The 27,702-nt window shown below is 41.3% G+C and overlaps 1 protein-coding gene across 12 annotated transcripts in view; it reads left to right on the top strand.

The window, feature by feature from the left end:
* Window positions 1-27,702, top strand: part of HERC1 (HECT and RLD domain containing E3 ubiquitin protein ligase family member 1) — a 253,741-nt gene that overhangs the window by 140,739 nt on the left and 85,300 nt on the right. For 11 of the 12 annotated variants that reach the window (XM_073619149.1, XM_073619158.1, XM_073619157.1 and 8 more), the window contains 14 exons: window positions 3,340-3,602; window positions 7,502-7,720; window positions 7,796-7,916; window positions 8,180-8,417; window positions 10,842-11,011; window positions 11,134-11,289; window positions 11,460-11,566; window positions 13,326-13,430; window positions 13,539-13,715; window positions 17,745-17,984; window positions 19,156-19,239; window positions 19,356-19,867; window positions 24,457-25,208; window positions 27,324-27,522. In XM_073619149.1, the coding sequence (XP_073475250.1) occupies window positions 3,340-3,602; window positions 7,502-7,720; window positions 7,796-7,916; window positions 8,180-8,417; window positions 10,842-11,011; window positions 11,134-11,289; window positions 11,460-11,566; window positions 13,326-13,430; window positions 13,539-13,715; window positions 17,745-17,984; window positions 19,156-19,239; window positions 19,356-19,867; window positions 24,457-25,208; window positions 27,324-27,522 (3,343 nt within the window). The remainder of the gene's footprint in view (window positions 1-3,339; window positions 3,603-7,501; window positions 7,721-7,795; window positions 7,917-8,179; window positions 8,418-10,841; window positions 11,012-11,133; window positions 11,290-11,459; window positions 11,567-13,325; window positions 13,431-13,538; window positions 13,716-17,744; window positions 17,985-19,155; window positions 19,240-19,355; window positions 19,868-24,456; window positions 25,209-27,323; window positions 27,523-27,702) is intronic. The other variant, XM_073619159.1, reaches the window with a different exon arrangement.

Here is a 27,702-nt window from a genome sequence, read left to right as displayed (position 1 = left end):
ACTACACATCCCATGAGGCATTGTAAAACTCTGACATTTGCTGACATGACTAGGCATCATGGGAACTGTAGTTCCTGAACAACTGGAGGGCCATAGTTTGAAGACCCCTGATTTACAGGAATAGTCAGAATTTGCATAGATCTTCATTTTTTTTCTCCTGGATCTACTGATCCTTTTCATTTGTTTTTTTTTTGTTTTTTTTTCTCTGACTTCTGCTTATGTTATCATATCATATCCTCTGTCGATTGCCCATGTTTGTGGCAGGTTATATTTAAAGAAAGTATATTGTTTGCCTAAGACCTCAGCTACAGGCAGAGCATCTGATGACATTTAGTGCTGCTTTTGTGAGTTTGCAGGTGTACACAGCGGGTAAAGAGATGTGGCAGCTTCTCTCTCATGTAGTGTTGCAGGAGTGTATTCATTTTTTATTTACTTTTTTTGCCTCTGGGCAAATCTTATGACTGTCCACAGCTTCCTGTCCGATTGATGGCTGGAATCTGACTGATAGGTGGCTGTGTGCTTACCCTGGATCATACTCTGACATTACTAGACTTAAAGTGATCCTAAAGGCAGAAGGTTTTTTTATCTTATTGCACTCTATGCATTAAGATAAAAAAAACCTTCAGTGTGCAGCAGCCCCCCTAATACTTACCTGAGCCCCATCTAAATCCAGAGATGTGCACAAATGCCTCGGCCGTCCGGGATTCTCCCTCCTGATTGGCTGAGACACAGCAGCGGCGCCATTGGCTCCCGCTGCTGTCAAAGTTGGTTAGCCAATAAGGAGAGAGAGGGGGCACTGATGAACCAGGGCTTGGGTCTGAATGGACACAGGGAGCTGCCGCTCAGCTCAAGTGCCCCCATGAAAAGCAAGGGACCTGAGAAGAGGAGGCTCTGGGCTGCTCTGTGCAAAACCACTACACAGAGCAGGTAAGTATAACATGTTTGTTATTTTTAAAGAAAAAAAAAAAAGAGACTTTAGTATCACTTTAAGGAAGGACAACAAAAATAGTATGCAAGCAAAATTATCTTTCTTTCTTGTCTGTTGAGGGACATAGGAATTCAGAGACTGTTGGGCTATACTGTTACCTACAGGAGAATTGGACGCTGGGAAACACAAATATGTGGGGCAGCCAAGTATAACCCTTCCTACTCTCGAAATGCCTCTGTTATTTGCTAGTATCCTACGAGTATGAACATTTTTTTTTTTCCTCAATTTGAAAGAGTGCAAAAAGGTTTAGTTTTTTGCTAGCGACTTTCTTTCTTCAGTGGAGATTCCTGCTACATCGCTACTGAGCAGCTATCTAGATCAATGTTTTCTCAGTTTGGCTTTAAAGAATGTACTCGGACTCCTCTAGATTAGACATGTGGGGTCAGCCTGAGATGTGACCTTTTGGGCACTAAGCTCTGCATTGTGATGCTTGGTTAAGTTAGCCGCAGAGTGTTTTCCGGATCCATAGCATTGCTTTACCATGACCCTGTCACTAAATACTCAATGAATAGGCCAATCGGGTCAAGCAGTGGGTGCTACCTTGTTACTAGCACTGCTGGACACGTTAATGCTGAGGGTTTGAGTTCTGAGATTATCAGTTGGGTGAAGTGCCACATGCATGCAATCTACAATATCTTTCCCACCATTCAGCATTAAGGGAAAACCTCAGGACCTGCCTACGGCAAGAGAAATAGTTCATTTGAACCAACATGGCCCAAGCGAACTATTTGCTTCACTAAAAGATGCGCCTGAGTTCTGCTCAGCCATTCACAGGAAGCCTTGTATTTAATCAACAAACACAAAGCTTCCTCTGATTGGCTGAGGTGAAGAGGTGGGCAGATGATGTCACAAGCTCCACCTCAGAAAATCAGAGGAAAGCCTGTTATTCACTGAAGAGATATAGGGCTTCTGGTGAATGGCTGAGCAGTGCGCAGTTTGACTCAATCTAGGAGCGGGATGGGAAGTTCCTGTACCACTACCGGAACACAGTGCTGTATACTGTACTTAGCTGATATTGCATACAGTTTATACAGCGCTCCCAGTGGGCGCATCTGTTAATGAAGAAAAGAGTTAGTTGGAACCTGTCGCAAGAAGCGTGGTGTTAGGCTAGGGTTCTGCTCTTTCCTGTCAAGTGCACTCTAGACACTAGATCTGTGAGTGCTTCTTGGGTTTTTTCCACTTTAAGCACCTGTTCCCCAGATTTGCAAGAATGTGACCTAGCCTTCTTTTCACATGTTTTACCAAGTGGATGTTTGGGCCACGTCTGTCAGCTTCAAGCATAAGGTCCTTCAGGCAGCTGTAGGCAGTTCCCAGTTCTGCTGTTTTTTGTGGGCCTGTTATTGCTTTCTTGCTTTTGTCCACTCCTCGATTGGGCTGCTTTTGGATGTCCTCATAGTCTTCTTTTGTGCCTGGTTTTGCGAGAAAGAAAATGGGTTTACCCTAAAATCCTTGGAGTCTATTAAGGACATAGATCCAAACCTTCAGTGTTTCTAATTATGCACTTGGTACTGCTTTAAAGCAAAACTGAAGATCGCTAGGATTAGGAGGGGTTATTATTGTCTGGTCCACAATTATTTTGTTTGTCGGCGTCCAGTCCGCTGTATAACTGATGGTTTCTGAATTCGGTTTTCCCTCAAAGGAAATGGATTCTACGGTAAGTACAAATATAAAACCTATATGCATCACAAGATAAGCATCTGTTAGGAGTAAGCCCAACTTCCCTTCCCTTTCCTCTTTGTGTCTCCATTATAAAATCCTTTCGTTTTCTCTGCTGATACCTGGCTATTAGTCCACTTGTCCCCTCTTGGCCTCTTGAGCCCCAGGAAAAAGAAGATCGCCAAGCAAGTACTCAATGGCATGTTCCCCTTTTCTCCTTGTCCACTTGCTTCTTTCCAGCTGGCTATTGTCTTTCATACAGATTAATGTATTCATTGTATGAGCTCACAATGCTTTGGCCTGCATCAAAGGACATCCATTTTATCATCTGCTTCTGAGGCACATACATGCCTGGAAAACATCAGTGCTGAAATAGCTGAGCAGTTAATTTCATATTGTTATCTGCAGTAAGTGAGAGTGCCGTGTAATGATGAGTATGTACTATTAATTGTTAAAATTGGAAAAAATATAATCATATCATGTAACTTGTTTCATTGCCTTTTGATTTTGCCTGCAGTTAAGTTTGAGACCTGGCATCATTTTTCAATGTAATTTAGGCTAACTTACCCATAGACATACTCTACATCATTATACTTAAAGCATACTCACTTAAAAATATGGCTTCATAGGGGAAAAAAAAATGTATCCGTGCTAAAGCATTAGGCCCTGCTGAATGTCATCTCCTTTCTCGACAGTGTCCCCATCGGACCCTCCTGTGAGTGATTCCTGGGCCCGCCTAAAACACAGTCGGGATTGGTTGTGCGGTTCCACTTATGCCTTTGATCCAGATTCAGAAAGTGGCAAAACACTTGGTATACACACACTAATAGAGAATATACTGAGCTTCGTAAGTGGGGACGTGGGTAATGCTCCTGGATTTAAAGAACCCGAAGAAGGCATGTCCAGCTCTCCCCAGGCCTGTATAATTGCAATGGAACAACAACAACAACGTGCTGAGGTATTTTATTTATTGAAAACCTATAATACTTTCTAGGTACAGTGTATTCTGAGAAACAAATATACAGTGATTTGCAAAAGTATTCGGCCCTCCTTGCGTGTTGGTGTCCACAACCTTGAAGGTGCAAAATATATATTTTTATTAAACTGTTTATTGTCATTTTTGTACAAATAGGACACAGAAAAAATGATTCAGCAAGTAGTCAAAAATGTTCCACATTGTGAAAAAAGAAAGTACAATCATATCGTATAACCTAAAACCAAACAAAACTTAAATAAACAGTACACCTACATATAGAGGTCTGTAGTGTAAATACCTGACTTCGATAAGTATATCATATTACTAACAGAAAAATAAAAGCTAGTAGTCCATATCTATATTATGGGTAACTCTCCTCCCCTGTATCAAAACAAGAGGAAATCGTAAGCCTCAGGCAATGTGCAAGTATCGATAAGTTCCGTCCAAGGGCCCCATATTTTATCAAATTTATGTGGGCACCCCCTAGCTTCATATGTGAGTTTATATATTGGTAATACCTGATTAATCAGGGACTTTCATTGGTTAAGGGAGCAAAATATTTTTTATTGCGACACAGAAAATAATTAGACTGCTATCACACTGAGGAGCTTCACAGGCGCTACAGCGCTAAAAATAGCACCTGTCTCTCCAGTGTGAAAGCCTGAGTGCTTTCACACTGGAGCGGTGCGCTTGCAAGTCCTGCAAGCAGCATCTTTGCAGCGCTCTAAAGCGCCCCTGCCCATTGAAATCAATGGGGTGGCGCTTTGCGGGCGGTTTTAACCCTTTTTGGGCCGCTAGCAGGGGTTAAAAGCGTCCCGATAGCGGCCAAATAGCGCCGCTAAAACGCCGGTAAAGTGCCGCTAAAAATAGCAGAGCTTTACCGCCGACACCTCGGCGTGAAAGCACCCTTAGGAAAAAAAATGAAATCTTAAGTGCATAGGTATTCACCTCCTTTTCTTTGAAACCCCTAAATAAAATGTGGTCAAATCAATTTACTTCAGAAGTCCCAGAATTAGATAAATGCATAAGGTCCGCAATGCAATGTGCAATCAAAGTGTCATATGATCTGTCACATAATGCCACTATAAATACATCTGTTTTGAACCCTGCAACATCTCTAAGTAAGCAACATGAAGACAAATGAGCTCTTCAAACAGGTTAGGGACAAAAATATGGAGAAGTATTGATCAGGATTAGGTTAATTAAAAGTATCCTAAACATTGAACATCCCACAGAGCACCATAACATTCAACAGTATAGATAAGAATTTTGCTTTGTAGACATTGCTCAGAAAGCTCAGCTATTGTGCAGGACTGCCGGTAGCAGAGCCTGTATATTTAATCTGCAAATATGACAGCCCTCATGAACATATATAATTACAAATTCTATACAGAATGTTGTATTTGAATGTGGAACTCCCTATACAAAGTTTTTTGTAACTTGTGGTGTGTAAAGAAATGTTACCTCTGCTCAGCTATAATAAATGGGCAGATCATATTTCAGTAATTTAATATCAAAGTTGTATTTGTCTGATGAAGAGTACAGCTCTGCTGTGCGTTCAGCCAGCTCCGGATATGAAAGCTGCTGGTCTTAAAGACTTGCAGCACTACGTTCATTTTTCTGAACCCCCCCCCCCCCCAACCCTTTTACCCTTGGCTGTTTACAGAATGCCATGTGCTCTGTTAATGGTGAAGGGAAACGAAGAGAGAGATAAAACGGCACTAGTTCTGCAGTCTCTGAGATCAATATCTCTCATATCCAGAGCAGGCTGGAAGTACAGTAGGAGCTGTGCTATATGGCAGAAAGAAAAGTATTGATTTTAAATTATTGTGAAGTAATCCAGACCTTTATTAACGTGGTTGTAAAGGCTGAAGATTTTTTACTCTAATGCTGTGCCCCTCTCTCTCTGTCTCTCTCTCTGTCTCTCTCTCTCTCTCTCTCTGTCTCTCTCTGTCTCTCTCTCTCTCTCTCTCTCTGTCTCTCTCTGTCTCTCTCTCTCTGTCTCTCTCTCTCTCTCTGTCTCTCTCTCTCTGTCTCTCTCTCTCTGTCTCTGTCTCTGTCTCTGTCTCTCTCTCTCTGTCTCTCTCTCTCTGTCTCTCTCTCTCTGTCTCTCTCTCTCTGTCTCTCTCTCTCTGTCTCTCTCTGTCTCTCTCTGTCTCTCTCTCTCTCTCTCTCTCTCTCTCTCTCTCTGTCTCTCTCTCTCTCTCTCTCTGTCTCTCTCTCTCTCTCTCTCTGTCTCTCTCTCTGTCTCTGTGTCTCTCTCTCTCTGTCTCTCTCTCTCTCGTGAGAGCAGCGGGAGCTATTGGCTCCTGCTGCTCTCAATCAAATTCTTTGACGATGGGGTGGAGGATTTCGAGTCACAGTGCGTGGCTCAGGATCATGTCCATAAGTGTGCCACAATGGGAAGCTGCTTCCTATGGTGGAGCACATAGAAGAGGAAGAGCCCAGAGCGCCGTCAGGAGACCCCAGAAGAGAAGGATCAATGCTGCTCTGTGCAAAACCATTGCACAAAGGAGGACAGTATGACATTTGTTATTTAAAAAAAAAAACTTAACTTTACAATAACTTTAAAAGCTGAGTAATTTTTTATGTATATTATATATATTATATTATAATCTTATCTTGCGTTCACCTAAGAAACCATCTAACCATATGTGAAGGTGCTGCAACTTATGCAAGTCTAAATACTCAACTTGAATTAATATAAAACAAATAAGTGTGCAACCCCAAACATATTGCAGTGCTAAATATTCAGCAAGAAAATAAGTTAACACTTAAGAGCTATCATAGGAAAAATCCAGTAAAAAAAGTGTCCATAAAGTGCTCTTTAAGTGGATTCATAAATCATCAGTGCTCCATATGGTGCTCTCTCCCACACGAGAAGAACTATGCGCCTCTTGCCAGAAAGGCTGGATCCCAGATTATAGGGATCTAACACGCTTGTTTTGATTTAAGCCAGCTGAGATGTTCCACTCCTGAGGCTCCGGTAAGAAAGTTCCTTCTTGGGTAAGGTATTAGCTTCGCCTGGATACGATATGTTTCTCATATATCTCCGACGCCACCGATCATCCCTCTCACGTCTGCTGGTGCTGAGGCACAGGATAGCCATACATGGCCAGATTCATCTGAAAGATGGTGATGTGCAGGTCGAGCTCTCCTGACTGCCATATACCCAGCTGTTATAGAACTCATCTCAGCCAATCAACAGAGGTCCTGATAGTGGCCAATGACAGGCCGATGACTCCATGAGAATAATCTGAAGTATTGCCATTGCTGACCCCAGACTGCGCTGTCAGCGATATAAATGTGGTTGGGGGGGGGGGGGGGGATTTGTGCTGCTGGAATCCGGCCATGTGTGGCCACCCTGTGCCTCGGTACCGGCAGACATGAGAGGGATGACCGGTGGAGCCGGAGATATATGAGTAACATATCGATCCAGGCGAAGTTAATACGTTGCCAAGTAGGGAGCTTTCTTGCTGGAGCCCCGGGAGTGGAACACCTCAGCTGGCTTCAATCAAAACAATCGTGTTAGATCCCTATAATCTGGGATCCAGCCTTTCTGGTAAGAGGCGCATAGTTCTTTTCGTGTGGGATGGAGCACTGATGTTTTATGAATCCACTTAAAGAGGACTTTATGGACACTTTTTACTGGATTTTCCAATGATAGTTCTTAGGTGTGGACTTATTTTCTTGGGGAATATTTAGCACTGCAATATTTTTAGGTTGCGCACTTTTTTGTTTTAGAGTAATTCTTCACTCCTCAGAACCTTCACAAACCTCTGTGCCCAGAGTTCCACTTCAACAAACATTGATAAGAGATCAGCATTGTGTAATAATCTTTGTGTTTTTCTAAAAGACGGTGTTTTCTGTTTTCCTTTTAGCTGCGTTTGGAAGCTTTGCACCAAATCCTTGTCCTGTTGTCTGGAATGGAGGAGAAGGGAAATGCTCAAACTCTAGGCAGCCGACAGTCATCTGCCACTTTTCAGTCTTCTTCCCTCCTCACTTCTGTGAGACTGCAGTTTCTTGCTGGATGCTTTGGGCTAGGTACATTGGGTCATACAGGCTCCAAAGGTGAATGTGTCCATCTGCATCATTATCAGGTAAAACCAGAGAAAAAAGCACAATGCTTTTGTACTTTTTCATAACAACAAATAAATGCTTAAATTTGTTATTAGGACGGGATACGTGCATCAAAGAGGAATATTCAGAATGAGATCCAAAAAGCAGTGCACAAAATCTACCAGCAACTATCTGCTACCCTGGACCGAGCTCTGCAGGCCAACAAGCACCATGTGGGTGAGTACATGGGCCTCTTCCCTGGAATTTAACACTCTGTAGTACAGAGAGAGGGCTGAATTCCATGCTCCATTCTTCTTTTTATTCCTTTATTTAAAAAAAGACACCAGTAAGTGTTCCTCTGTGTCTCCATGTTTGGAGAAGTTTTCTTTTCTTTTTTCTTTGTGGTTAATAAATTCTTAATTTGCTGGTGACATTACTAAATAAGTAGCCTTTATTGGTTTAAATTCTGCAATAAATATTTTCTTTCTTCTTTTCTTTAGAGGCACAGCAGCGTCTGCTATTAGTAACCGTCTTTGCCCTTAGTGTGCGATACCAGCCTGTGGATGTGTCTCTAGCGATTTCTACTGGTTTGCTTAGTGTTCTTTCCCAGTTATGTGGCACTGAGACTATGTTGGGACAACCTCTTCAGCTGCTGCCCAAGTCTGGGGTGTCCCAGCTAAGCACTGCTCTAAAAGTAGCCAGTACCCGACTGCTACAGATCCTGGCAATTACTACAGGGTGAGTATCACAAAAATGGCAAGTTTTTTTTGTTTTGTTTTTTTCAAAATATTTTAGTGAACAGTATTATAAAAACGTTTTATTCTTGTGTCAGCCATATATTTAACAGCCCTTATGTAGTGTTTGCTTTACTACATAATTGAGAAGCATGAAAGACTTTATTATAAGACCTCTCAGTGCACATTAGGCGCACACAATATTAACGTACGGCTTTTTTAACCACTTCCCATTCGGGCCAATTCTGGCATTTCGCTCCCACATGTAAATATCATTATTTCTTTTTTAGAAAATTACTCAGACCCCCCAAACATTATATTTGTTTTTTTTTTTTTAGCAGAGACCCTAGGGAATAAAATGGCTGTCGCAACTTTTTATGTCACACGGTATTTGCGCAGCGATTTTTCAAACTCTCTTTTTGGAGTGTTTCATGAATTAAAAACAAAACCGTAAAGTTAGCCATATTTTTTTATATAATGTGAAAAATGATCTTACGCCTAGTAAATAGATACCTAACATGTCACACTTTAAAGCTTAACTCATATGCAAACAGCGTTCAAATCACACATGTGAGGTATCGCCGCGTGCGTTAGAGCTCCTCCTCGCCGATGTTTACATATGTGGGTGCGGCTTGCGTATGTTTTGTTTTTATTTTTTGTTTTTTATTCTTTATTTTACTTTTATTTTTTTTATTTTTACACTTTCTCTTTAAAACTTTTTTTTTTTTTTTTGGATCACTCTTATTCCTATTACAAGGAATGTAAACATTCCTTGTAATAGGAATAGTGCGTGACAGATCCTCTTTATGGAGAGATGTGGGGTCTATAAGACTGGAAAGGCTGAGATAAAAAAAACTCTTGGCCTTTACAGCCACGTCCCTGAAATTGTTTACTTCCACCGGGCCAGACGTGACATCATAACGTCATTCCCGGGCCTCTGAGGGTCATAGTTGACTGGGGACCATCTGGGGAAATCTCTATGCTCAACTTCTGGCGGCGACCGATTCGTTCTCCGGCTCGCCGATTTGCAGGGGTGAACCAGGAGAAGCACCGGAGGGTGGCGGGAAAGATTAAGCGGCTGAACTGCCGCTATGATTGTTCTTACGGTGCACAGAATCGCCGGCTGAAAAAGAGGATATCTGGATGATGCCTGTAGCTGCAGGCATCATTCAGATATCCCCACTCAAACTCCAGGACGCCATATAAAAGCCTACAGGTGGAAAGTGATTAAAATAATTTATTACTGCTCATTTTCCGCAGTGCATCCCTGCAATGCATTAGCCACAATATGTCACTCAAAGGCAATGTGCTTGTGAGAATGGTGGACATGAATAGCCTTGTGAAAATTTCAGAACTTGCACAGGGATATTGAATGAACTGGTGGCATCTCGGGTAGATTGGAAGCAAAGTGGATAGAAAGTACAACCAGCTTATGGTTAAGTGAAACTGCTGCTTTTTCCTATTCATGAAACACGGATAACATTTATTTTTAAAATGATTGTAAAGTCTCATGATTTTTTTTATTTTATTTTTTTTAATAAAAACATGTTATACTTGCCTCCTCTGTGCAGTTGATTTTACACAGAGCAGCCTGGTGTAGCCAGAGCAGCCTCTTCTCGGGTCCCTATTTGCTGCTCCTGGCCCCTCCCTCCTATTGAGTGCCCCCACAGTCAATCAGCTTCCTATGGGGGCACTGGAGCCGAGTCACAGCTCTGTGTGTCCATTTAGACACGGAACCCCGCCCCCTCTCTCCCTTGATTGACTGACTTTGACAGCCGCGGGAGCCAATGGCACCACTGCTATGTCTCAGCCAATCAGGAGGAGTGTCCCGGATGGCTTAGACATTCGTGGACATCGCTGGAGAGAGATGGGGCTCAGGTAAGTAATTACGGGGTGCTGGGGTGGCTGCTACACACAAAAGGTTTTATATCTTAATGCATTAATTTAAAAAACCTTCTGCCTTTACAACTCTTTTAAGGCAATAGCATACTAGTAATCCTGTTGCTGATGACAGCTCACCAGAGAGAAAATTGCTATATAGGGCAGAGAAATACTCCCCTGTTTCCATGCTTCGCTCCCTCGCTTTATGTGCCAAGTCTTAAAGCATAAAATGCACATGTTTGTTTCAAGTCAGTGGTCATACTTAAAATGTAACTGAAAGTTATTTTTTCTATAGTGCGTTACTGCAGCTATCTCCTGAAGATTTGCCATTTGAGTAAAAATTCAAAATACCAGCAGTTAGTAACAGATACTTTTGCAGTGACTTATAGCAAAAATAAAATAAGTGCACGTATACTTATTTATTTATTTATTTTAATGTTCAACACGCATAATCCCTTTGTTTTTGTAGATTTCTAAGTATGTAACGTTTATTTTGCAGCTTATTGACTATTCTGTTTTTCTTATTCATTTTTTTTTTTTTTTCTAGGACATATGCAGATAAATTAAGCCCTAAAGTGGTCCAGTCATTGCTTGACCTGCTTTGTAGCCAGCTGAAAAACCTTTTGTCTCAGACTGGGGTTATGCCATCCTTTGGAGAAGAGGAAGAAGACAGGAAAGCAGATCTTACTGGAGAAAGTGAAAGAAAAGACTACAGAGGTATGATTACCAAAATAAAAAATGCTTCTTGTTGTCTAAATGAGATGCATAATTCCAGATGTGCTGTATTCTATGAGAAGTGACCTCACACCATCTAAATTTATTTTTATTTATCTTTACAGCTAGCCTTAGGAAACAGCGCACAGCTGAACTTCATCTTGGCGACTTTTTGGTCTTCCTTCGCAGAGTGGTGTCTTCCAAGGCTATCCAGTCAAAGATGGCATCTCCCAAATGGACAGAGGTGTTGCTGAATATTGCCTCACAAAAGTGCAGCTCGGGTAATCTGTCTCATCTTAATTTAGTCATTACACCAGATCAGCTTGTGTATGTGAAGCTGGTAGACTCTAATGATGTTGGCTAGTTCAAAAAAACTGGTCATTGAAGATTTTTAACTCTATTTAGATTGAAGTAATTTGTACATTTTATAACGACTGATGTCCTTGCACAGGTGTTCCACTTGTAGGGAATCTCAGGACCAGGCTCCTCGCCCTGCATGTTCTGGAAGCTGTATTACCTGCATGTGAATCTAGCGTGGAAGATGACCAGATGGCACAGGTGTGGTGCTTAGATTTATGATTATTTTATTGAGACTGTAATAACATTTAAAATCCTGAACATGAAGGGGTCACTTTGCCAACAAATTAAAATGTAAATTAAATTTTTATTTCCCCCCTTTCATCCCATTTGATTATTAAAGAAACACTGTCGCCTTGCCCATGCAAGACGAAGTTAAAAGTTGGAACATGGTGTTCATGCCCTGCCTATTGGAGATTGGATGATGAGGAAAAATATGCTCTTCACCCATGGGCTGTACCTCACCCATCAGACATTAGTTCTTTAGTCTTGCCTTAATGCCCTTTGGAGGAAGTTACGGTGCAACCACAGGTCCACGTTATTTTTTAAAAGTTCTCTTATCTGCTGACATAAGAAAAAAGACTAAGGCCCCTTTCACACTTATACGACTTGTTCCACGATTTTGTACTGCAAAATCGTATGACAAGTCATTCTCCATGATTTTCACTGACTACCATTCATATTGGCACGACCTTAAGTCATGCCGACTTCAAAGTAGTCCCTGCACTACTTTGGTCCAACTTCCATGCAAGTTGTACTCCAAAGACCTCAATGATAAACACTCAAGTAGCTTGCAAATCGTACCTGAATAATATAGACACGATTTCAGTACGACTTTGTAAACAGAAGCTTTAAGCACAAGCCTCACACCATGTATGTTTTCATTTGTTAATGCCAAAATTGTGGCAAAGTCGTACAAAGTAGTACTGCTCCCAAATCGCGGTAAAATTGCCCGACTTTGAAGTCGTATAAGTGCGAAAGGGGCCTAAACCTTTACCTTGTTGCTACTTGCAGCTTGAGCAGATTCTAACTGCTCCTTCTGAAGTGTGGCAGAAAGAGATGAAGTTTCCATTTTCACCTTTTTACCTCTAAATTGGTTTCATATTACCACTATCATGAAATTGATTATCTCTTTTTATAGGAGGGAGCTGGAAATTTGGATGGTGATATTTTGCTGAGTCACCTTTTTCTGGCTTTGAGGAGTTTTGGTTGCTTTTTTGCTGCTTCTTTATTTCAAATCATGTCATTTTCTGTATTTTATATTTCACACTTGACTTTTGTTACATGGGAAGAAAAAATTTACAACACAAAAACTGATAAAACTAGCTGTCAGAATGTATCAACTTCTTGCTTTTTCCTTTACTTTTACATAGTTGTTTTTTTTTCTACTCTTTGGCCTAATTTCCGGGCTTGTTTGTGGTTTCTTTTTGTCATAACCATTGTTGTTACATAAAATACAAGCATAAAGGTAAAATAGCACATGGCCAAGGCACTGGAGTCCTGATTTTATCTGTCCTAGTATTACTATTTCTTACACTTTCACACAATGTTTGTTTTGAAAAGCAGTGAAATCTTAAAGCCGCCCATAAACAGATTTGGATGGTTTAGCAGAAACCAGCCACATTTTGATCCATATATGGGCAAGCTGGTTGTACTGAAGTGGATCTATGAATCCACTTCAGTACAACCAGCCTGTCAGGTTTTTTTTTCGTTTGATCACTGCCAGCGGATATAGCCATAAGCTGTGAATATTGCATTCTGATGGGTGGGAAACCTCCCGCTGTCAGAACACAATAGCTCAGCGGGAGGGATATCCTCATCAACACTGACTGTGTTGATGGGGGAATCAACTAATTTTCTTTTCTTCAACCTATGGTGGAAGGAAAGAAAATTTCACAATGTATGGCCAGCCTTAGGGAGTGTAGGACCACAAGGATAACTATTCCCTTTTTTCCCGCAGGTGGTAGAAAGGCTTTTCTCTCTCCTCTCAGACTGTATGTGGGAAACGCCCATTGCTCAGGCTAAACATTTTCATCAAGAAAAAGAGCAAGAAGCAAAACTTCAGGTAATCCAAACTGACATTTCAAAGAGACAGTAGCCTGAGAAGCTTTTTATTTATTTATTTATTTTTTGCATATGGCAGAGGTAACCAGTGTGCTTACTTATTCCGCAGAAGCAGGGTGAGCTTGAGGAGGAGGAGGAAGACTTGCCTATCCAAGAAGTCTCCTTTGATCCAGAGAAAGCCCAATGTTGCCTTGTGGAAAATGGCCAGATTCTGACTCATGGGAGTGGTGGCAAAGGTTATGGCTTGGCATCAACAGGAGTAACGTCAGGCTGCTATCAATGGAAGGTAAATACTTTGTTCTTGGCTTCCTGTATGGTCTTTTTATAGTTCATTGTCACTCTATCGTATGCAGCAGTTTATGAAAGGATTTGACTTGATTGTGGACTGTTGGGCTTCTTTAACCACTTCAGCCCCGGAAGATTTTACCCCCTTCCTGACCGGAGTACTTTTTACAATTTGGCACCGCGTCGCTTTAACTGACAATTGCGCGGCTGTTCGACGCTGTACCCAAATGAAATTTGCATCCTTTTTTACCCCCCACAAATAGAGCTTTCTTTTGGTGGTATTTGATCTCCTCTGCGGTTTTAATTTTTTGTGCTATAAACAAAAAAAAAAAAGAGCGACAATTTTGAAAAAAAAAACAATATTTTTGCTATAATAAATATCACCAAATTAAAAAAAAAAAAAAAACGAATTTCTTCATCAGTTTAGGCCAATACATATTCTCCTACATATTTTTGGTATAAAATTGCAATAAGCGTATATTGATTGGTTTGCACAAAAGTTATAGCATCTACAAACTATGGGAAAGATTTATGGCATTTTTATGGCATTTTATTATTATTTATTGCCATAAATATTATTATATATAATATTTATAATTTATTTTTTGTACTAGTAATGGCGATGATCTGCGATTTTTAGCGGTATTGCGACGGTCAGATTGGACACTTTTGACACTTTTTTGGGACCTTTATACAGTGATCAGTGCTATAAATTTGCACTGTTTACTGTGTAAATGTCACTGGCAGGAATGGGGTTAACACTAGGGGGTGATGAAGGGGTTAACTGTGTTTTCCCTCTGTGTGTTCTAACTGTGTGGGGATGACAGTGACTGGGAGAGGAGACATATCGTTTTTCCTAGTAGGAACAAACAAAATGTTTCCTCTTCCCTGACAGCACAGGGATTTGCGTGCTTACACACACAAATCCCCGTGCTGGCGCTCGTGATGTGCCCGCCGGCCACGCGCATCGGGTCCCCCGCCGTGCAGCGGGCGCTCGCCCTCTGGTGGCCGAAAAGCGGAAGACCATACCCGGACGGGGTTTCGTCCAGGTGACCCATTCTGCCGCAGTATAGCTGCGTGAGCTGGTCGGCAACCGGTTAAAGGGGTTGTCTACCTAAATGTGGATGCTGGCGACATCAATCATCCACTTGTTGCCGCTGAAGAAATCTTCACCAAATTTTCTTGCTCCATGCTTTTGAAATGGCATGGCTCCCTCTTTTACCTGTGTTTACATCCACTAAGGGCAAGGTTTGTAGAGTGGGGAAACTTTCTGAGAATTGGGTTTGGAGGGCATATCTTAGCTGATCCGTCTAGAATTTTAATGGTAGGTTTCTTTTAACAGTGAGAGACCGAATAACAACAAAAAAAATCCAGAAAAAATGCATTTCAAAAAGTTATAAATTGATTTGCATTTTAATGAGTGAAATTAGTGTTTGATCCCCTATCGATCAGCAAGATTTCTGGCTCCCAGGTGTCTTCTATACAGGTAACGAGCTGAGATTAGGAGCACTCTCAAAGGGAGTGCTCCTAATCTCAGCTTGTTACCTTTATAAAAGACTCCTGTCCACAGAAGCAATACAATACAATCGAATTCCAATCTCTCCACCATGGCCAAGACCAAAAAGTCGTCAAAGGATGTCGGGGACAAGATTGTAGACCTACACAAGGCTGTAATGGGCTACAAGACCATCGCCAAGCAGCTTGGTGAGAAGGTGACAACAGTGCGATTATTAATGGAAGAAACACAAAATCACTGTCAATCTCCCTCGGTCTGGAGCTCCATGCAAGATCTCACCTTGTGGAGTTTCAATGATCATGAGAACGGTGAGGAATCAGCCCAGAAGTACACAGGAGAATCTTGTCAATGATCTCAAGGCAGCTGGGACCATAGTCACCAAGAAAACAATTGGTAACGCACTACGCCACAAAGGACTGAAATCCTGCACCACCCGCAAGGTCCCCCTGCTCAAAAAAGCACATATGTATAGGCCCGTCTGAAGTTGGCTAATAAACATCTGAATGATCCAGAGGAGAACTGGGTGAAAGTGTTGTGGTCAGATGAGACCAAAATCAAGCTCTTTGGCATCAACTCAACCCGCTGTGTTTGAAGGAGGAGGAATGCTGCCTATGACCCCAAGAACACCATCCCCACCATCAAACATGGAAGTGTAAACATTATGCTTTGGGGGGGTTTATCTGCTAAGGGGGCATGACAACTTCCCTGCATCAAAGGGATGATGGACGGGGCCATGATGTACCATCAAATCTTGGGTGAGAACCTCCTACCGTCAGCCGGAGCATTGAAAATGGGTCGTGGATGGGTATTTCAGCATTACATAGACCCAAAACACCTGATGGTGCTCCCTGCATGTTGGGCTTCTGTATGCGGCCAGGCTGTAGAAAAGTCACCCACAGGTGGTATCACCATACTCAGGAGGAGTAGGAGAATCTATTTTGGGGTGTCATTTTCGGTATGTACATGCTACGTTTTTCATTTTCTTTCCACGTTTTCCAAAAATTTGTAGAAAAAAATGACATGTTCAAAAGACTCATTATGTCTCATAGATTATACATTGGGGTGTTTTCTTTCCAAAATTGTGTAATTTTTGGGGCGTTTCCATTGTCCTGGTGCTCCAGGGCCTTCAAAAGTGCAAGAGGTAGTCAGGAAATCAGGTGTTCTAGGAGCATAAATTACAGAAGGTGCTCCCTGCATGTTGGGCCTCTCCATGTGGCCACACTGTGTAAAAGTCTCACACATGTGATATCACCATACTCAGGAGGAGTAGCAGAATGTGTTTTGGGGTGTAATTTGTGGTATGCATATGCTGTGTGTAAGAAATAACCTGCTAATATTACGTTTTTGTGGGAAAAAAAAAATCTTTATTTGCAGAGAATTGTGGGAAAAAACTGCAACTTTAAAAAACTCACCATGCCTCTTACTAAATACATTAGAATGTCTACTTTCCAAAAAGGGGTCATTTGGGGGGTATTTGTTCTTTCCTGGCTTGTTAGGGTCTCAAATTAAATAGGCCTTCAGTACTTCAGGTGTGATCAATTTTCAGAGCACCATAGCTTGTGGACTATGACCAAATAATATACACCAATTTGGGTTATTTTTACCAAAGATATGTAGCAGTATACATTTTGGCCAAAATTTATGAAGAAAAATTACTAATTTGCAAAATTTTATAACAGAAACTAAGCAAAATGCATTTTTTCACAGAATTTTCAGTCTTTTTTTCTTTTTATAGCGCAAAAAATAAAAAACCCAGCGGTGATTAAATACAACCAAAAGAAAGCTCTGTTTGAAAGAAAAGGAAAAAAATTTCATATGGGTACAGCGTTGCATGGCTAAGTAATTGTCATTCAAAATGTGAGAGCACCGAAATCTGTGAATTGGTCTGGTTAGGAAGGGGGTCTAAGTGCCCAGTGGTCAAGTGGTTAAATATATCGACTGATATTTCCTCTATAATATAACCTCACAGATGGCAAATACGTGGATTGATCAAACTGTAGTATTCACTGTGCATGCAGTATATAAACATGAATTATTAAAACTTTATATTGCTACTGAATCATGACACCCAGGAAACTAGTATTTTTAGAAGTAGCTAATGGGTTCAAACCACTAAGCGGTAATGCATTATTTATGCCATTATGAAAGTTTTATTCAGCCATGTGACTGGTATTTTTTGCTCTAGCAGTCGTTATGCTGAATAAAAATAATTATTTCTTAGTGCATTAAAGTCTACCCTCCATCTTTACCTTTTCAAAGTAAAAAATTATAAATATTGGTCTAATCAGGGCACTATGGTGTGAGGCACAAGCCTTGGGGCTCTATACATTACACTTCCTGACCACCCCTTGTCTGTTTGTAGTCTTTCTTTGTGTGCTGTATTTCATTTGGTAAATTTTCATGTCTTCTTATTGGATCCTTTATATATAATATATTCTCAGACAGACAATAAATTATTTGCCAAAAATACAGGTGTGGAATGCAAATATAATAATTGTTGTTCTTTGAACACAGTTCTACATTGTGAAAGAAAATCGTGGTAACGAGGGGACCTGTGTAGGTGTTTCCCGATGGCCTGTACATGACTTCAACCACCGCACCACATCTGACATGTGGCTGTACCGGGCATACAGTGGGAACCTGTATCATAATGGAGAACAGACTCTGACTTTGCCCAGCTTTACCCAGGGAGACTTTATAACTTGTGTGCTTGATATGGAGGCTCGAACTGTGTCTTTTGGCAAGAATGGAGAGGTGCGGAGACATTACTTTCCTACAGTGCTTCAGATTTTTGAAAAATAGTTCTGTACATGAGAGGGTTACTGTATCACTCTTGTATAATTTTGAGTGCTAATTGTCCTGTATCTTCTAGAATTTAATGTGGCTCAGGCAGTTACAATTTCTTTTGTAAAAGTGTAATTCTGCTTGTGATCTACACTGATCAGCCATAACTTTATGACCACCCACCTAATATTGAATAGGGCCCCCTTGTGCTGCCAAAACAGCCCTGACCCATTGAGGCATGGATGCCACCAGACCTCTGAAGATATACTGTGGTATCTGGCACCAAGCAGTCCGTAGCAGATCCTTTAGTTCCTGTAAGTTATGAGGTGGCGCTTCCATTGATTGGGCTTGTTTTTCCAGCACATCCCACAGATGCTTGATTAAATTGAGAACTGGCAAATTTGGAAGCCTATTCAACACCTCAAACGCATTGTTGTGTTCCTCAGGAAATATAGTTTCCATTAAGGGGTATATTTGATCAGCAACAATGTTTAGGGTAGGTGGTACATGTAAAGTAACAACCACATGGATGGCTAGACCCAAGGTTTCCCAGCAGAACATTGCCCCGCCGTCATGCCTTCTTACCATACTGCATCCTAGTGCCATCTCTTTCCCTGGTAAGTGACACACACACAGACCTGGCCATCCACATGATGTAGAAGAAAACGTGATCCATCAGACCAGGCCACCTTCTTCCATTAATCCATGGTCCAGTTCTGATGCTCACATGTCCGTTTGTAGGTTCTTTTGGCTGTGGACGCGGGTCAGCATGGGCACCCTGACTGGTCTGCGGCTATGCTGCCCCATACACAACAAACTGCAATGCTGATTTTTCTGCTTTCAACACATAATTGTCAGGGACAACATGTTTACTTGCTGCCTAATATATCCCACCAACTTTCAGATGCTATTGTAACAAGATAATCAATATTATTCACTTAATTTGTCAGTGGTCATAAAGTTATGGCTGATCAGTGTATACAGTTATTTCAACTACTTTTTTGGATGATTTATTTTTTTGTTTGTTTTTTTTTTTTTTTGTGGACTAATGACTTTTATACTTGGTTCATTAGTGGTAATGTATTGTCTTTATACAGCATAAACCTTTGTGTATGTCATGTAACCTGATTTTCAATAACAGGAGCCAAAGTTGGCCTTTGAAGATGTGGATGCAGCAGAATTATACCCTTGTGTGATGTTTTACAGTAGCAACCCTGGAGAAAAGGTATAGTCGTCCTCTTGTATAGTTTACTGTTGGAAGAAAAGCCTGTAGTGTTAAAGATTATACTGTATAAGCATAAAGCACGTTACATTGCAGGATTTGTATTTTCCACATTGTAGGTTAAGATCTGTGACATGCAGATGAGAGGGACTCCCAGAGATCTGCTGCCTGGTGATCCTATCTGTAGTCCTGTAGCCACTGTCTTAGCTGAGTCCAGTGTGCAGCTGCTGAGAGTGCTTCATCGTACTGAGCGATGGACTCATTGCATTAACAAGAAAATGGTGGAGCGCTTACAGAAGATCAAAGGTTGTCTGAGAGAAGTAGGAGGCAAGCTGAAGAAAAGTCGTTCTGTCCAGAGTCGTGAAGAGCATGAAACACGAGAAGAGAAAGAAGAGGAGAAAGGGAAACATGGCAGACATGGACTGGCTGAGCTGGGGGAAACGCAACTTAAGACCCTCTGCATGGAAGTATGGCCTGTTCTGGCTGTCATTGGAGGTGTGGACACAGGACTTAGAGTGGGCGGCAGATGTGTTCATAAGCAGACAGGTCGGCATGCAACTCTTCTTGGTGTTGTGAAGGAAGGCAGTACATCTGCTAAGGTTCAGTGGGACGAGGCAGAGATTACCATCAGGTATGTACATATCTGTATTGAAGCTTCATAGATACTGCTTGCATCCATGTCCTTAGTTTTAGTATCCTCTGTAAGGCGCTAGGAAGAGAAAGATTTTTTATTTTAGATTACATCTGTGTAAAAACAGTTGACTAGGCATCTGCTCCTTTAAACTTTGGCTTTCACCAAGTTTTCAGTAGTTCTAGCTCTAGAGTGATTGCAATAATTTGAGAAGATATTCTCTGTGCTTATTGTGGATATATAAGGAATTTACATTAGATTACATTAAGAATGGGCCAGCCTGTGGAATGAAAAAGGTTTGAACACCTGCCTTTTTAATGTTCTTATTGCAGTCTGTGCCTTCTGTTCCCAATGATTCGTTATTTTTTGTCTCATTGTCACAGCAAAAGTGAATGGAAAACTCTATTGTAGGATACAGACTGAAAGAAAAACCCGACAGAAGTGTTAACCCTTCCCCACTTTGGTTAAAGCTAAAATAACCTTCTAGACACAGTTGGGTTTTAACAAATGCAAACTGGGTTTATATAGAGTGCAGTATGATATTCTAATCAATTAGTGTGCCTCACTCAGGAAAAGTATTTAGTAGTTAGGTATTCCAGCAGGGAAGAAAGCAGGTATATATATATATTTACACAGTACTGTGCAAGATTTTAGGCAGGTGTGAAGAATACTTTTACAAAAAAAAAAAAATATATATATATATATACACACACACACACACACTTTTTTTTTTTTTTTTTTTGTTTATTTTAATCAATTCACAAAATGCAAAGTGAGCGAACAGAAGATCTAAATTAAAATCAATATTTGGTGTTGGCTTTAAACCAGCATCATCTCTTCTAGGTACACTTGCATGCAGTTTTTGAAGGAACAAGGCAGGTAGGTTGTTTCAAACATCTTGGAGAACTAACCACAGATCTTCTGTGCATGTAGGCTACCCAAATCTTTCTGCCTCTTCATGTAATCCCAGACAGACTCGATGATGAGATCCGTACTATGTGGGGGGCAAACCATCACTTCCAGGACTCCTTGTTCTGCTTTACAGTGAAGATAGTTCATAATGACATTTGCTGGGTTGTTTGGATCATTGTCCTGCTGCAGAATAATTTATTACCTGATTACGGATTACATGTAAAAGACAGAAGGATTTAAGGCAACCTACAGCCACAGACGATCTGTGATTCCTTCTCCAAGATGTTTGGAACAACCTACCTGCCGAGTGCATAAAAAATGTCATAAAAACCAATGCATGGTTATAAAATGTAAACATTCTCCCATATGTACAGAAACGGCTGGACAAAGGAACCTGTACGGTTGGCCTCCGAAGTGATGAATATACAAATTTTTGCAATAAACTTATATTTCAAGGCCAGCCGATGAGATCAAAGTGCCAGCACCAATAGATCACTACCCGTTTTGCCAACAGCTTCCTCAGGAGAGCCTATTGGTACATGACCCAGAAATGGGAGACACAAGGTGTCTGATCCACCATGGGGGAGGAGAAATAAAGGGAAGAGGAAGAAGGTCGCGCATGACCAGCTCCAAGAAGAGTATAATAGGGGGCTCCAAACAGCCATGTGAAAACCTCACTTTCAAAGGCAGCTTATAGATCTCCGTATGGGACGAGTTACAGGTAGCAAACTAAGAAAATCCATTACCAAAAAACAGACGGGGCATATGGTATAATATGTCCTGTTCCAGATGTTCATCGTTGGGAATGAAAACCTATAATAAGTGTCCTTCCATCTGGAGCCAAAAATATCCCAGGGTGCCGATCCCGGTTGTCAATATGTCCCCCACATCTGGGGTGTCCATGCGGGAGCAGGTCGCGTGCACGCCCCAGACCTAGAAGTGCAGGATCACGTACTAAGTACAAGAGCTTACACAGGAAAGTCGCCCTGCCACTTTATATATACAGTATACGGTTGGAAAGTGGTTAAAAAACTGCAAGTGTACCTAGAAGAATTGCTGCAAAGGGTGGTCACACCAAATATTGATTTGATTTATATTTCTCTTCTGTTAATTTATTTTCCATTTTGTTAATTGATAAAAAATAAACTATTAAAACTTCTATTTCTGAAAGCATTCTATATTAAAACCAGTACACACGGGCCGAATGCTGGCCAATATCGGCCGGTTCAGTAAAAACCAGCCAAAATTCGGGCCCCTGTGTAAGGCACTCGGTCCGTCCAACGAACATGCTAGAAAACCAGCAGACGACTGTCTACCGATCAGCGCTCTCAGCCAATGTTGGAGAGCGCTGATCGGAGTGTTCTGGCTGGGGGCTGTCCCCCTGTTCGAACACAACAGCTAAGCTGGGAAGATCGCTGTACTAATGTCCGATTGTTGAAGTTGAACAGTAAAAAATCTAATTGTGTGTACCAGACTTTACAGTATTTCTTCACACCTGCCTAAAACTTTCTCACAGTACTGTATATATGGATAATTCTATTATAGGACATACTATTTTATTGATAACATCAAGCAAACAGATGTGTGCTACCTTCTGTTGATGTTCATTTTAGAAGCAGATAAAAGGCCTAGGAATATCTGACATAGTTTTGTCTTCTGATTATCTTCTTAGTACTTTGTGATTGCATCTACTTTCCCCAATAGCTGCCAACATTTTTACAATTTGAATTAGACTGCTTAAAGTGTGAATTAAACATAGCTCAAGATGTATCCCTAATTTTTATTAAAACATTTCTGTCAAACATACATTGAGGAAAAAAAGTATTTGATCTTCTGCTGATTTTGTACATTTGCCCACTGACAAATGATCAGTCTATAATTTTAATTGTAGGTTTATTTTAACAGTGAGAGACAGAATAACAAAAAAAATCAAGAAAAACTCATTTCAAAAAAGTTATACATTGAATTGCATTTTAATGAGTGAAATAAGTATTTGACCCCTTCTCAAAACATGACTTGGTACTTGGTGGCAAAACCCTTGTTGGAAATCAGAGATGAGACGTTTCTTGTAGTTGATCACCAGGTTTGCACACATCTCAGGAAGGATTTCGGTCCACTCCTCTTTGCAGATCCTCTCCAAGTCATTAAGGTTTTGTGGCTGACGTTTGGTAACTAGAAACTTCAGCTCCCTCCACATATTTTCTGCGGGATTAAGGTATGGAGACTGGCTAGGCCACTCCAGGACTTTAATGTGCTTCTTCTTGAGCCACTCCTTTGTTGCCTTGGCCGTGTGTTTTGGGTCATTGTAATGTTAGAATACCCATCCACGACCCATTTTCAATGCCCCGGCTGAGGGAAGGAGGTTCTCACCCAAGATTTGACGGTACGTGGCCCCGTCCATTGTCTCTTTGATGCAATGAAGTTGTCCTGTCCCCTTAGCAGAAAAACACCCCCAAAGCATAATGTTTCCACCTCCGTGTTTGACGGTAGGGATGGTGTTCTTGGGGGTCATTCTTCCTTATACAAACATGTTTGGTTGATGCCAAAGAGCTTGATTTTGGTCTCGCCTGACCACAATACTTTCACCCAGTTCTCCTCTGAATCATTCAGATGTTCATTAGCAAACTTCAGACAGGTCTGTACATGTGCTCTCTTGAGATCTTGCAGGCGCTGCAGGATTTCAGTCCTTCACAGCGTAGTGTTACCAGTTGTTTTCTTGGTGACTATGGTCCCAGCTTGCTTGAAAAGACAAGATTCTCCCATGTAGTTCTGGGCTGATTCCTCACCCGTCCTCATGATCATTGAAACTCCATGACGTGAGATCTTGCATGGAGCTCCAGACTGATGGAGATTGACAGTTTTTTGTTTCTTCTATTGGCGAATAATCGCGCCAACTGTTGTCACCCTCTCACCAAACTGCTTGCCGATGGTCTTGAAGCCAATTCCAGCCTTGTGTAGGTTTTTTAATCTTGTCCCTGACATCCTTGGACAGCTCTTTGGCCTTGGCCACAGTGGAGAGATTGGAATCCGATTGATTTCTTCTGTGGACATGTGTCTTTTTTACAGAGAACAAGCTTAGATTAGGAGAACTCCCTTTAAGAGAGTGCTCCTAATCTCAGCTTGTTACCTGTATAGAAGACACCTGGGAGCCAGAAATCTTGCTGATAGGGGATCAAATACTTATTTCACTCATTAAAATGCAAATCCATTTATAACCTTTTTGAAATGCGTTTTTCTGGATTTTTTTGTTCTGTCTCACTCTTAAAATAAACCTACCATTAAAATTAGACTGATCATTTCTTTGTCAGTGGGCAAACCTTCAATATCAGAAGGGGATCAAATACTTTTTTCCCTCACTGTAGCCAATAAAATACCTTATGGACCCAGATGTTCATAGTATTTCTCCAGCATACGTTGCTGTCTGTGTTATTCTGTGGTCTTTAGCTGCATGCTATTTTCTACATTCCTTTTATCCTCTCTCTTGTCACCATGTCACTGTCTCTTGTATACTGTTCTTCTCTGCTCCTATCTCAGTGGCACCGCAATGTTCTGATATGCTTCCTGTGTGTCCGTGTCTTGGCAACTGTGATTGTATCAACATAATTTCCTGTATTCTCCTCTTGTCTATCCCTCACTTGCCTTTTCCTGTGTCGTTCTAATTTTTTTCTCAACCAAAGCTTCCCAACTTTTTGGTCGCCTAGTGACACACCTCTCTACAATCTGGAACCTTGTGATCCACCACCTTTCGATGTGGCTCGTTTCCGTGGGCTGACTGCCTCCACACTGCTTGACCTTACATACCTAACAGGCATCCATGAAGACCCTTTAAAAGTCAGTGCCAAGCGTCATGAAAAGAAGCACCGCCACGAATCAGAAGAGAAAGGAGAACAGGAGCAGAAGGGAGATCCTGAGAACACGGATCGGACAGCAGAGGAGAAAATCGGCAGCAATTTAACTTCAAAATCAGAAAATGAATCAATTGGTCTTTTGGGAGACAATGCAGCTACTGATCAGCAACATCACCTTATTGATGGGAAGCGGAAAAGTCATGACCATATACCAAGAAGCCATGATATTGCCCAGTCTGAAATTAGGGCTGTACAACTGTCTTACATAAACTTGGGAGCCATGAAATCTCTTGGAGTGCTGCTTAGCTGCAGTAAATATGCCGAACTTTTACTTATCCCCAAAGTGTTGGCTGAAAATGGTCACAATTCAGACTGTGCCAGTTCTCCTGTGGTACATGAGGATGTTGAAGTGAGAGCTGCTCTGCAATTTCTGATGCGTCACATGGTGAAGAGGGCGGTTATGCGTTCACCTATAAAGAGAGCCCTGGGGTTGGCTGATCTCGAGAGAGCACAAGCAATGATTTACAAGTTGGTGGTTCATGGGCTTCTAGAAGAGCAGTTTGGTGGCAGGATAAGACAAGGTATTTTTTTGTATGCTTTATATGTAACTGTAGTTGTTTAGCTTCATCTATAAACGTAATTGTTGTTTTTACTTACTCAACCAGTACACTTTGTACAAAACATCTGGTTTGACCTACAAGGATTCACAGTGATGTCAAGAGGTAATTTCTGTCCAGTGCCAGTGATTTTCTACTGCTCAGTGCTGTTCTTAGTTGGCCAGGTTGTCAGATTCTTCACCTCACTAGAAGGATTTCTCTTTTTTTTATTTAGCAGCAGGGACAAAAATGTATTATAGATATACATATGTGGTGAAAAAACTATGATAGATCCTGCTGCATTAAAGTCTATGTAGTCCTTGTAGTTCCACGACTGTGCGCTGTGGCAAACAAGAGAGGGGAGAGTAAAGGAAGTCCAATATGTCAGGGCCAGCCTTGGGTAGGGAAGCAGAAGCATCTTCAGGATATGTAAGAGAAGAAAAGAAAAGAATGCAGGTGCCTCTGAGTTTGTACTGTTACAAATTGTAAACCATAATAGTAAAAACTCACTTTTAATTACTCAGTGACAGGCACATCTTAAATGCATCACCGGACCATACATCTGTGGCAAGAAGAGTCGTCCCGGCCGCTCTAACGGCTTGTCCCAGCCGGCAAGATGGTGGTGTGTAGGAGAAAAGCCAAGAGAGAGGGGTGGAACGATCCAGAGAGCGTTCCACCCCTCTCTTGGCTTTCCTCCTACACACCACCATCTTGCCGGCTAGTACAAGCTGTTAGAGCGGCCAGAGCGACTCTTCATGCCACAGATGCATCACCGGACCATACATTTAAGATGCACCTGTCACTGAGTAATTAAAAGTGAGTTTTTGCTATTATGGTTTACAATTTGTAACAGTCCATACTCTGAGGTGCCTGCATTCTTTTCTTCTCTTACAAAAATGTATTATAGCTGGACCTTTATTTCAGGACTACCAAGGGTCGGCAGGATCACTGTAAATCAGTAATACACAAAATTAAATAAATCCTTTTGGGTGACAAGTATTTTAAAGGCTAGTTTACATGGGCAATTAATCTCTTGCAAGTGAGATTTAATCACTTGCCATTAGTCTGCTCATTAAAGTGGTTGTAAACCTCAAGCATGGAATTTGAACAAAGCACATCCCTCTATAGTATGTGCTTGTCTCAATTAGGAGCACTAAGTGTCATTTCTGTCTGCCATTTCGTTCCGCTGCTATCGGCATGAATCACTTCTGACAAATTTTCCTGACACCAAGAGAAAAATGGTGACGGAGGGAGCTGCGGCAGATTGGCAGCCTCAGCTCTGTTCCTGTGTGCTGTGTGAAGGGGGTGTGTCCCTTCCCTCCAATCAGCTCTCAAAGCTTTCCTCACTGAACTCTGCAGAGTGTAACTTCAGATCTCCGCCCTCTTTTTTTTTTTTTTCTGACATCAGACAAGCTTTAGAATTTCTGCACTTTGAACTTTTGAAGAGAAGACTGCAGATAAACGGGTACAACATATATAGGAGGATTTGTTTCATCTCGCTGCACCACCTTAGGCCAGACACTTCACTGGGTATGTGGAAGGGTTTACAACCACTTTAAGCTTGAGCTGCACATGTTATTTTTAGTAGCTCATGTGTGCTGCCCAAATCACTAGTAGTTAGAAGTTGTTGATTACTAAATAAAACAAAGGGCTCCTACCGAAAAAAAAAGCTATGTAAGTAGCACGCAGTCAGTATCACACGATTGCATAATGCAGCAGTCATGTGCAGTTGCATATTGCAAGATGCTGCTTATTGCTACTTGTGTAGCACACTCCATAGGGAAACATTTCTTTAGCAATCAAACAGTATTCCTAGGGATTAATTGCAATTGATATATATATATTAGTATTATCGTTAAGCTACTAAAAATCTCAAATGTTACTGCTGGCAAGTGGTCAGATCTCCTCATAACAAGAGACTAACATAGCCCTTGGGTAGCTTAGCCTTTAATGTGTATTTGAAGTTAACTCATCTCCCTATTTTTATATATATTTTTAATCCCATATACGCACCTTTATAGCGATCTATATACCCTGTACTTTTGAAGTATCTCTCCACATTAGTAATTTCTATTTCTTTGTGGATTATCTCTGTTTCAGATTTAGATCAGCAGGCAGAGGAAAGCGACCAGGTCCAGCAAGCCCAGACTCCAGTCACCACCAGCCCATCTGCTTCCAGCACCACATCCTTTATGAGCAGTTCCTTGGAGGACACCACCACTGCCACCACGCCAGTGACTGACACTGAGACTGTGCCAGCATCTGAATCCCCAGGAGTCATGCCACTTAGTTTGCTGAGGTACAGCAAGGGATATTCCTTTCAGAGCACGATTATGTTCATGTTATCTTTATGTTAAGAGGATTCAATGTATTCATGCAGCACTTCTAACTCATGTATTATAAACTTTTTCAAAACTTTTACTTTTTGTTTTTCTCATTTTGGTTTTCAGAGATAAAGAGCATAAGATAAGAGGGTCAT

Source organism: Aquarana catesbeiana, linkage group LG03, assembly GCF_042186555.1.
Source record: "Aquarana catesbeiana isolate 2022-GZ linkage group LG03, ASM4218655v1, whole genome shotgun sequence".
Lineage (NCBI taxonomy): Eukaryota > Metazoa > Chordata > Amphibia > Anura > Ranidae > Aquarana > Aquarana catesbeiana.
This window is presented reverse-complemented; position numbering and strand designations above follow the sequence as displayed.